At 34.5% G+C, this 12,121-nt stretch overlaps 1 protein-coding gene across 2 annotated transcripts; it reads left to right on the top strand.

Annotated features, from left to right (window-relative positions):
• The first annotated feature begins 2,187 nt into the window (after positions 1–2,187).
• LOC311285799 (butyrophilin subfamily 1 member A1-like) lies at positions 2,188–10,222 on the top strand. 2 transcript variants are annotated; one of them, XM_084401593.1, is made up of 9 exons: positions 2,188–2,310; positions 3,036–3,109; positions 3,235–3,582; positions 3,681–3,950; positions 4,104–4,211; positions 7,168–7,218; positions 7,282–7,356; positions 7,736–7,780; positions 9,082–10,222. In XM_084401593.1, the coding sequence occupies exons 2-9, from the start codon at positions 3,052–3,054 to the stop codon at positions 9,609–9,611; spliced, it is 1,485 nt and encodes a 494-aa protein (XP_084257719.1). In that variant the 5' UTR covers positions 2,188–2,310; positions 3,036–3,051; the 3' UTR covers positions 9,612–10,222. The 2 variants fall into 2 exon arrangements, with proteins under 2 accessions (XP_084257719.1, XP_084257718.1); XM_084401592.1 differs by having other exon boundaries at positions 7,168–7,356.
• The last annotated feature ends 1,899 nt before the right edge of the window (positions 10,223–12,121 follow it).

The following is a 12,121-nucleotide window of genomic DNA, read 5'->3' as shown; positions in this document are numbered from 1 at the left end:
ATCACGTGCACAAACAGGACCTCTTAATTAACACCATTTCCTGTTTGGAGAGGCATGAAAGATAGACGCACAAAAATGCATAAACCATATGAAAAAGACAGCTAAACAAACAACGGAACTGAATTAACAGTTTGTTATTTAAATTATTTTTATTCTCTAGAAAGAATATTTTGTCAGATTTTATGTTAACTTCAGGGGACATTTTGTTTCAGCTGTTCTGTCCCAAAAGTGAAGTGAGGTCGAAAGACAAGCACACATTAATCGATTGCTGGCAGGGAGACAACACAATAAATGTTAGCCTTTGGAGAACACACACAAATAGAGCTGACTACTTTTGATCATTTCAAACAGAGGATTCAGTCCCATTAACTGATCACTGATAGTAGAAATGTAGGCTACGAGTGAATAATTCTACTAGCCTTGATCACTGATAATGTGAGACAGACAGCAGAGAAAGGGTATTACAAATGATTCAGTTAGTGTTATTAAGAGACTTTAACGTTCAGCTAAACTTAGCATTTTTACTCCAGTAATCTTAAATCTTTATGAATGACGTGAGGGAATGTAAATACATCAACATTGACCACTAGAGGTCGCGGTTTACATACTTTACTAGTAGTAACAATGCACTTCATTTAATCTCATTCGTCATAAGTGATATTCAGGGTGCATGTGTAATTAACATGGAAATATGACTGGCTTTAGATGTGTCATTTTAAACGAGGTCAAGATCTATTGCAATAAGAATTGCAGACACACACACACACAATAAAATAAAAAAGTTTTTCCTTCCAAGAACTGGCCTCAACTTGCCTCACATGAAGGTGATGTAAACTGTGACATCACACTGGAATGAGAAGTTTAATAGGATTCCTGGTAACACTATACTACAGGATCTCGTTACTTAACGTTAGTTAAAGGCAGGGTAGGCGATCTGGTCCAGATTTTTTATTTTTTTATGCTGGTTGAAAGTCTCTTCACATCCTGATAGCAATCACTAGGTGTTCTAAATGTATTTAGATGTATATTTATATCGTCTTTGTAGGAAGGGGTAGGACCATAAAATGTTCAGTCCGAATGCAATGATACGATGTCCTACCTGCCAGTCAACATATGTATTTCTCTTGGCGCACCTGTTCGCGCAGACATCACCCGTCATCAGTGCATTTCATGAAGAGTTAGACAGACGTCAGTCACAGGGCGCCGCAACCGAAACAGCAGCCGCCTTTTACAGTTCCTCCTGAACTAAAACAACAAGCTTATGCTGCGTTCACGCCATAACTAGTGTGATTTGTAAGAGATGGAAACCTGTGACGTTATACTCTGAGCGGTTCCTGACTCAAATGTATGCGTTTTTAATATCAACAATCAACACTGAAATTAATCTACAGCAGTCAGATGGTACAGGTCAGAGCTCTTTAAGATGGTTTTAGCATCAGGCCTATTGACAACACAATCCAATCTTAAGTTAATTAATAGATCGTTCAACAGGACATAACTGTTTTATATATATATAAATATAGGTTGTTTGCGCACATGATATCAGGAAGCAACTTAATACACACATGCTGACAGGAGGGTGAAGGCGATGCACAAATTGAATTACCCCTCCCACTTCTCTTATCTCTCTAACGGGATCTCTTATCCCGTGCGAATTGGCCATTACTATTACAGACGTCTTGTGGTAAAATTACATTACTCCATCCACCCTTGTAAAACTAATCCCGCCCGAATAGGGCCAAAGCCATTGTAGAAATGCTCTGTTCTATTCAGTCATGTTTTTTTTGCAAATATAAACAATTAGTCAATTAGTACTAATAGTTAACTAGTACCAATACAATGATTTGAGTCAATGTGAGAGTAGGCCTACATGATGTTAAACAAAACTTTTCAATGAGGAATAAATGACATAAGCTCACCTTTAAGTTTTTTTATTTTATTTTTATTTTTTTATGTAATGAGAAAGGAAGACTGGCCCCAGCAAACTAGTAAAATAAATACATTAAACTTTTGTGACGATTTGTAAACGAATGACTTTAGATCGATTCATTTGGATGAATGTCTAAAACTTTGTGATACTTTGTATCTATCTAAACTTATAGATTTTATTTTTAATTTACATTAAATATAGTTATATGATGGTTTATCAGCCTGAATGATGGGAGGGACTGTGTCTGTTCCGGTGTTCGGTTATAAGAGAAAGTGAAACTAAACCAGCCCAGGAAGGATCTCCTTACGATCGTACTAAACTTTCATATGGACACAATTTATTAAGACACTCTTGAGAACACAGTGAATGTTGAGTTGAAGGTAAGTCATGGAAGAATCAGAAACACATTTACCTGAAGTCTGGCATGAGTGTGACTTGAGGACCATGTTTGAGTTCAACAGGTTTAATGCATATAATACTTAATCTTGTAAATAAATGAAAGGTTTTTGAATCACAATTATAGATATATTTGCATTTTTGAAAAAGAAATCATGATTCAACAACCTTCAACGTGTGTTTATATATGTGTCATGATTCCTGTCTTTTGTTTCCCTTGTCTTGTGTGGACTTTTGTTATTTCCTGTTCTGTGCCATGTTTTGTAGTCCTTTGTAGTTTTTTGTTTATTAGTCTCCCCAGGTGTTTCTGATTAACCATGCCCCCTTGTTATCTTGTTTAGCTTGTGTGCCTGTGTATTTAAACCTCTGTGCTTCAGTTGGTGTTTGTTGGTCGTTGTAGTTGTTGCTGTTAACTGTACCATGTTCCTGTCCTGAGTTTCGTTGTTTGCCCTGGATTACCTGTTTGTTTTATTAAAGTAGTGCTTGCATGTGGATTCTCTCTCCGCTTCGTCTTTACCTCATTGTTACAATATGTATTTATAAGTGCTACATGTAGATATATGTTGTATATTTGTATACAGATTTCTTTGAACAAAGTGATTGTAAATGTTTATCTCGCTTTTGGACAGAAAGTTAAGTGTAAGGATTAAGGCAAAAATGCTGACCGTTTTCTGTAATGTTTTCTCTTTTTTCATATTTTATTTTTTAGCATCTGTGTCTCAGAGATGAAGTTCATTTGTTTGACTCTCCTGCTTGTTAGTGGAATTACAGATTCAAGATCAGGTAATTTATTCATCATTGTGAATCATACTTTATATTTATTGCACAGAACTGTTTGTCTGGAACAACATGAGAGTAAAAACCTTTAGGATGTGTAGTTCAGATCTGCTCTCTTTCTCTTGTAACAGACCAGTATACAGTAGTGGGACCTGCAGATCCTGTATTTGCTGTATATGGTGAAGATGTGACTCTGCCCTGTTCAGTCAAACCCAACATCAGTGTTGTGGACATGAGAGTGGAGTGGTTTAGACTTGATCTGAAAGACTCAGTGCATCTCTATGATGATCATGACGACAGAAACACAGATCAGATTCAGTCCTACAGAGGAAGAACAAAACTGATCCATCAAGAACTACAGAGAGGAAACGCATCACTCAAACTCTCAACAGTCCGAGACTCTGATGAAGGACGTTATAAGTGTTTTATTCAGTCCAAATCCTGGTCTGATGACGCCACTATTGATGTCAGAGTTGAAGGTGAGGAAACCAGTGAGAACTAGCATGCTCTTTTCACTGAACAAACTAACTAAAAAACGCCAGAATAACAACAGAATGTTCTTCCTGTTGATCTGCAGATGTAGGAAGTCCTCCAGTGATCACTGTAGATGGGTTTGATCATTCAGGAGGGCTTCATCTACAGTGTGAATCTGAGGGTTGGTATCCTGAACCTGATCTTGAGTGGCTGGACAGTGAAGGAGTCAGTTTGAGTTCAGAAACTACAGAGACACACAGAAACAAAGACAGATTCAGTGTCAAACACACCATCATTGTTTATCACAGTGGCAAGATTCACTGCAGAGTCAAACTGAAGCATCACATGCTGGAGACACTGATTAACACCACAAGTAAGTACTGACACTTCTGTTACTCTCTGTTATGTTCTCATGACATTTTTGATGCAGTAAAAAGAATGAATGATTATCAGCTTATTATGTGAAGCTATAGGTAATGGCAGCATTATGTTTATAATACAGTTTATTTACTGATTTGTTTTGCAGATAATAGGTTTATTTCTTGGAGGACGTCAATCATCCTGATTTCAGTTTTTGCTGTGCTCGTTGTGATTGCTGGAATACTGATAGCTGCGTTCGCTCATAAAAACAGAGGTAAAGTTCTTGTTTTCTTGCTATTTTATGTTTTATGTAAATAAATAAGGCAGACTGGGGATAGTTTACTATTTATGAAAATCTGCATATCTTAAACACACACAGACATCAACAATCAGCACATGAATCTCAACAATGGTGACAATCAATAGTTTCATGTTGCAGTGCATGCTGGGTGCCAGCATAGTACAAAACTCCCAGCATGCATTGCAGCATGAATAAATTATACAGCTGAATGGTCTAACCATTTTCTGTTTTCTTGTTTGTTTTTTGCTAGCCTGTTTTGTGATGTTCAGGGTATTATTATTTGTTTGATTGTCACCATTGTTGAGATTCATGGGCTGATTTTTGATGTCAGTTATATCTCTAAGTGATCTTACTGTAGTCTTACTGTAGTTTCACAGTGATGGTAATGTAAAGTTTAAGTGTGTTAATAATGTAACACTTTGATTGGATTGAACACTGGGTGAGATCAAGAGACTCATCCAAAGTTCTTGTTTTCTTGTTATTTAATATGTTTTATGTAAATAAATAAGGTAGCCTAGGGATAGTTTTTTACATGTTTTACTCACTTCTATTTATGAACATCATCACTTAGAGACCGACATCAACAATTAATCAAAAGACCACAAGAGGAATATGTAATTATCAATTCATAACAATCAGCATTCACTGATCACATTTTCTCTCTTTTCTGCCATAAAGTCCCTTATAAACACACAGTTAAAGCAGCAAAACATGATGCTAAAAAGTCAAGGGTCAGAATCAGAATCAGAATCAGAATCAGAATCAGAATCAGAAAGAGCTTTATTGCCAAGTGTGCTTGCACCCACAAGGAATTTTTCTTGGTACTGAAGCTTCCAGTGCACATATACAAATACAAATACAACAAGAACATAGTAATACAAATTCTAAGAATGAAAATATATAAAAAATAAATAAAAATAGTATAAAAGTAAAAAAGTAGGGTCACAGTTGGGTTTAGTCTGAATAAACATTTACAGATTATGAACATATTTACAGTATTTTGAGTAGTATGAATAATATAAATATCACCTGAATTAGAGAATATTACACTAGACAGTGGGAGTCTAGCGCATGTTACAGATTATAAACATATTTACAGTATTTTGAGTAGTATGAATAATATAGATATAAATATCACCTGAGTTTATTGCACTAGACAGTGGGAGTATTGCACTTACAGGCATATGCTTTGGGGGGCATGTTAAGTGTTCAGAAGGGAAATGGCCTGTGGAAAGGTCATGAGCTGAACTAAACATTTTCAATTAAAAGTCAATATTTAAACCTCAGCTTTTTCTCAATGAGAGCTGATGTAAAACAGAAATAAAGTCAAACTGGTTAGTAATAAATGTAATGATGTGTAATGGCTGGAAGTCAGTTGCAGTTCTTGTTTCTGCTCATCTCATCTCTTTTTCTGTTCTTGTTTCTCTTTCCTTCAGTGATTCTGCTTGTTAACAGCACTTAATTATCTCATTTACTCATTAATGTTCTGTTGGGATTGAAAGGGTTTCTGTTGTCTGAGTTTTGTGGGTCATTGTGTTTAAGAGTAGAGTCTGTGCTTCAGTCCAGCAGAAGATCATGAAACACTGATGTAATTCTGCCTGTTGCTTTATTTAAACCAGTAACTGTGTAGTTGCTGACAGTGATAAGCTGTTTGCTAATTATATTAGTTCATGCATGTGTGCTGTTGTTAGCAATTATCTGAAAGAGATTTGAGTTAAATTGTTTCTTGTTTGAATGTTTTTGTTTAATTTGGTTCACTTCACGGCATTAATATGCTCACATAACTAGCACACTATAAATATTAGTTTAAAACTTAAATGGCAATTTGCCAATTTAAGGCTGTCAGTTTCTACAAATGAAATGAGTTAAATCGTGTTTTAGTGCAATTGTGCTGGCAATATTTTACGCAACAATTGTCTTACAGTAAAAACTGATTTACTTTGCAGGAGAAGCTGCAGCCAGTTAATTACTGCAAATTTACAGGGAAAAGTTTTTACAGTAATGTTTTTTTTTTGTGAAAATGTTTCGTTGGAAGTCACGATTATTGTTTACTGTAGTTGAGCACTTGACCCTTGACTTTTTTTAATTAACTCTTTTTCACCAATTGCAATAGTGTTGAACTGAGAACACATTGATAAAGTACAGTAGATCAGCTGAATGTGTCTGCTTTACATTCAATTGCTTATTTAAATTACGGTTTAAATCACTGTTTCAAAGCAAATGCAGTAGTAGTGAGGTCGAGACACTGTACTGGAAAAATGTTTTTTTTTTGGTTTTTTTAGCTAAACCAGTTCAGCTGTGATAGAACAATAACTAATGCATTTACACTCACACAAAACCGAGATTATCTGATACAATGTCTTTTGTTCAATACATTTAAACTGGTCATTTAGACACACTTAGACATCAACACTCTTATTATTTGCCGTAGAAATTAATTTAAATGGTAATAAAAAGAGTTGTCAACTGAAACATTTGAAATAAAATAATAATTTACGGTTTAAAAAAAAAAAAAAAACTGAAATAAAATAATTTATTTGGTTGAACTAAGAAAATAAGCCAAATAAGGTGAAATGAACATGAACTTTGGTATAGAAAACTTAAAAGTAAGTTCACTTTACTTAGTTATTTACAAATACTTTCATATTTATGTATAAACAAAAGTTCAAACAACAAAAAAATTTGGGTTGAAAATACTAAGTAAACACAGCTTAACTGAGTCCATGTAAAAAGAATTTAAGTAAAGTGTTGACAGTGTAAGACAGATATTAGCTCTCACGCATCATGTTCATTGATGATGTGAAGTATTGAGGAAAATGTCTTTGTCTCAAACACTATGAAAGTTTGTATAATAATACTATAAAATGTATGTATATAAGCTATATATTTAATGTTGTTTTCTCTTCTTTATATCCTGAATTTTCTTCAGCACTCGATCAACTACCGAATGAGCACAGGACACTACAGGATAAGCACAGGAAAATACAGGATAAGCACAGGACACTACAGGATAAGCACAGGAAAATACAGGATAAGCACAGGACACTACAGAATGAGCACGGGACACTACAGAATGAGAAGAGGACACTTCAGGATAAGCACAGGAAAATACAACATGGTGAATCTGTCTTTATTAAGTTATTAATTAATTGTTCATTTAAAGTCTGTTTACAGCCATAACATATCTACTAAACAGACTGTGTATTAATTTAGTTTGTGTATATCTTGGGTCCTGTAAATGGTTATCAGTTGTTTATAATGTATATTTATTCAGTCACTGATGTACTTGTGTGATGTTAACAGCCTATAAACACAACTAATGATTGTAACTTGTTTGTAATTTCAATGTCAAGTCATCTTTATTTATATAGTGCTTTATACATTACAGATTTTTTCACTGCAGCTTTACAGAGATAACAGGAAAATAATGCAGTAAAGTTTGATTCTGCTGTACAGATCTAATGTTATTTTCTCCTCTGTTTCTGAATTTTCTCCAGAACAAGATCAACTTTTACAAATTCAGAAGATTATTTTCCCAAAAGGTGAATTTGTTTATATGCCTTTATTAAAATATTAATTACTTTTGAATTATTTTTGCAAAACAATGAATTAATACACTGCACTCAGAAAATAAAGTACATAATTGTACCTTTAGGGGTACAATGGCAAACAGCTTTTGTACCCTTGGCTTAGGGTACATATTTGTACCCTTGTGACAAACTTTTATTTCCTTTAATTCAAGGCTACTTATTTCAAGGCTACTCAAATATAGTGATAAGTTAAAACCTACCTTAAATAATTAAGGTATCATTAAAACCTTTAAACAACTTTTACAAAAAAAAAAAAAAAAATGGCTTAACACATATATGTACCTTGAGGTCCAATAATAAGCCCTATGGGGTACGTTAGTGTAGATTGTACCTTGGGGAACAGAAATGGACTACTGTACCCCTATTTCTGACAGTGTGTGCATTCATATATGTCTATACTATTCATTATATTTTATTATAGGATATACAGTATAAACTCTGTAAAGTCTTCTAGGATTTTGTTGCTCTTCAAGCAGTGATTAAAATTATTGATCTCACTATTGATCTAAAGATGAATTCTGTTATGAAGCCGTTAATAGCTTCATACTTTGTTTCATACTTAGCTGTTGTTCCACATTTAAGAACACACACATGAGAGTAAAATATTTAAAGTATTAAAAAGTATTTATTTTAAATTCATCATGTCAAACATTTATTCATTTATTATTATTATTGTTAATGTTTTTGAGTTTTTGGTATAATGCACTGCAAAAATGCTATCAAATGATTCATATACTAAATGATCAAGGATGTTTTCCCTACTATTCTTGCATAAGAGTTTTGGGTAACACGTTATTTTACAGCGTCCTTGTTATATATGTTACATGTACTTACCATAGTAGCAACAACCTAACAACCACCCAGAATGCCCTAGCACCTGCATAGCAACACCCAGGCAAATGCCTAGCAACCATCAGCCAATATGCCAAAATACCCTAGCAACCACCCAGAACACTCTAGCAACGGCCTAGCAACATACTAGCAACCCAAAATACCCTAGCAACCTCATAGCAAAACCCCAGAACACCCTAACTACTCAAAGCTTTTTAAACCACTTCAGACTTTCTGTTCAGGTTTTCTCAATCCAACTTCAACGTTTGCTTACAAACCTTTTAATCTAGTTTACAATTAATGTAATATTTTTATTTTTTATTATCTTGTTCTAAAGTTACCATGATTCGTAATTATAAAATATAATTCTTTATTTTATTATATGCTCATCTGTAAAGCAGACTTTTCAATATTTTCTGCAGTGAATGTGACTCTGGATGCTGATACGGCTCATCCACATCTCATCGTGTCTCATGATGGGAAACAAGTGAAATGTGGAAACAGACTGAATGGAGTGGATGGGGGAAAAGACAGGTTTGATTGTTATCTTGGTGTTCTCGGGAAGGACGGATTCTCCTCAGGGTGTTTTTACTTTGAGGTGCAGGTGAAGGAACAAACTCAGTGGGATTTAGGAGTGGCCAGAGAATCCAGTAACAGGAAGGGCTTGTTCAGACTGAGTCCTGATGTCGGATACTGGACTGTGAGACGGTTTAATGAGAGTTATTGGGCTCGTGACTCTTCACCTGTCTCTCTTTCTCTGAGAGTGAAGCCTCAGAGGGTCGGGGTGTTTGTGGATTATGATGAGGGTCTCGTCTTCTTTTATGATGTGAAATCCATGTCTCATATCTACACTTACACCAGTCAGTCTTTTAATGAGAAACTCTATCCATGTGTTTGTTTGGGGTATCAGTGGAATGAAAACTCCACACCACTGATTATCTGTGATAATTAATAATGACTTCAGTGAATGAATTTACATGATCAAATGAAATAAAAGGAAATACAATGAGTGTAATAGCCACAAATATGAACTATTATTCACAAATGTGGACACAGAAGTGTGTGTGAGGGGTTCATCTGATCACTGATCACCTGTTCTCCATCAGCACCTCCTCATCTCCACTAGATAGTGAATGAAAGTCATCATGAAGTGCTGATCGCACAGTTAACTGTTCCTCCCTCAATAGTGTTTGGTGTTTGTTGATGAATGTCCAGATTGAGTAAAGCTGGAATCAAAGAACAAGCTCAAATATAAGACATTTTCATGTGTAACGTTTTGCTCACTACATCATTCCCACAATGCCATTTGTGTTATTCAGTTTTCATGACTTACTGTATATGTGGATAGCGTAAAGAATTAATAATGTCCAAACTTCTGATCCGACACAGATGAATAGATGAGTTTAAGTTTATTCATGTATTCATATATTCTTAAGTAATCGCTTGTATTCTTCATTTTCATTCTTTTATTATTAGGATGAATATCGTTCACCCAAAAAGAACATTTTCATGTCTTTCCAATCCTGTTTTTATTGTTCTATTAAACAAAATATTGAGATGTTATCAGTCATTGTATACACAGTTGATTTTTACTGTCAAGCTCTTGAAGGACTAAATGAGTCTCAGAATAATGTGTTCTGAGTTAATAATGTCTGTAGTGGACGGATATCGCAGGATTCACACTCATGTACGGTGTTGATGATGCAATTTAAGTTCTGTTGCTTTTATATTAAAATAAATATAATGAACAAGACCCCCAAAGTACTGTTATTTATTTCCCTTTGAAAGACGTGTTTATCCTTTTTACTTTAATTACAGACATGCTTTTATATTTATTTATTTATTTATATGACAATCAAATAGCCGATATGGAGAATATTTGGGAATATTCACACATGATTTATACACATTAAACATGATATCAGAGTTTTAAAATCAAACATTTTAAAAGAGAACAATACATCATGGCTGTTTAAACCAATGATCATTAGGCTTTGTCGTCAGCAAGTCGTTTCCCATAATGCTTTAGATCAGCGCAGTCGGTGGAGAGCAACTGTTTCCGACTGCAGAATCCGACACGTCCGCCTCGCCGTCGCCAGAGTTTGTTGACTTACGTCAGCATGATATCAGAGCAAGGCGGACCGCACTCGGACACATTTCTAACCGGCTGTTGCTTGCTTGGTCCCTGTTATATCATCATTTTTCACCCCATAGATATTTCATTTGGAACAGTTGCAATATATAATATATTTTTTTAAATCCTTATTTTTTGAAAGATGGTTTTCTGCAGGTATAATACGAGTAGATCAATTACTAAATCAAGAAGTGATGTTTTATTATGAGTTTCTAGCAAGTGACACCAGGAGAGTTTTCTATTGTGGGATGTGATTCCCACTGGAGTCTTGCCGTTATTCAGAACCAAACCAGTATTGCGCCTCTATCTTCCTTTGATTATTTGATACTGCAGTTGCAACTTTGTTTTGCCCCCGGAGTCTTAAATGTTAATAAAACTATTTGTTCATTATTTCAAAAAGACATTGTCACCAGGCCAAACTGTATTGTTATGGAAGACCATCTGGACTTTACCAAACAAATATTTATTGGTAAATAAAATTATGGAAATAACTTTCAACATCGTACACAGGAACTACCCAGTATTTTGTTAAATTTAAAAAGGATATTGATCTGAACTATTCTTTTTGAAATACATTTGCTGAAACCTTGTTTCATTTATTTTGGCATTGCGCTCATGTAAGAAGATTTTGGAAAGATTCGTCTAGATTTATAATTGTCAACATTGACCCCACTTTTACTAATATCCCCTCAAATAAAAGGAAAGAATACTATATCATAAATTACATTTTTTGCTAAATTCAATGTACATAAATGTAAGTAGGCTACAGTAAAACCCAACCTTTGTTTTTGGTTCTTGAAAAAAAAAGAAAGAAATTCAGATCATAATATATATATAAAAACTACTTTTTTCATTCACACAATAAGAAAACACTTAGAACTGTTTCTGTTTGTGAAACCTTTGATATATTTATATGTTTAGCCTCCCCCTGGCTGTCTGTTTTTCTATGTGTATATATGTATTATAGTTCTGACTGTACATTAGGGATGGGAAAATGAAGCCTCAGGCTTTCCCCTGAATGTTTCGGGAAAAGATTCGAAGCTTCAAGATTGTGAAAAACATCATGTGTGGCGGTCAAAGTTATTGCAGCCATGTTTATGAGCAGCTGAGTGCTCAGAGTCGTTGTTTTATCCATTAAGCACAAATAAAAGCCTGACAATGCTAAATGTACAGTTTTCTGATAATATAATTCACATATTAAAGTGTAGCAATAAAATAAATGTAAGAGTTATATTAATAGGCTGCTAATTATAAAATCTACCAACAGAGTTGCTTGATGCAAGTTGGTCTAATTATTTTATGGTTTCTACGCTGTTTATCTGTCAGAA

This window comes from Rutilus rutilus (assembly GCF_951802725.1).
Source record: "Rutilus rutilus genome assembly, chromosome: 1".
NCBI classification, from domain to species: Eukaryota; Metazoa; Chordata; class Actinopteri; order Cypriniformes; family Leuciscidae; genus Rutilus; species Rutilus rutilus.
Note: the sequence above shows the minus strand (reverse complement) of the source record. Positions and strands in the feature narration are given on the sequence as shown.

Coding starts and splice junctions, on each gene's coding strand:
- LOC311285799 (XM_084401592.1), top strand. CDS start 3,052: ATGAAGTTCATTTGTTTGACTCTCCTGCTTGTTAGTGGAATTACAGAT. Junction 4,212..7,167: donor GTTCGCTCATAAAAACAGAG/GTAAAGTTCTTG, acceptor AATTTTCTTCAG/CACTCGATCAACTACCGAAT. Junction 7,781..9,081: donor GAAGATTATTTTCCCAAAAG/GTGAATTTGTTT, acceptor TATTTTCTGCAG/TGAATGTGACTCTGGATGCT.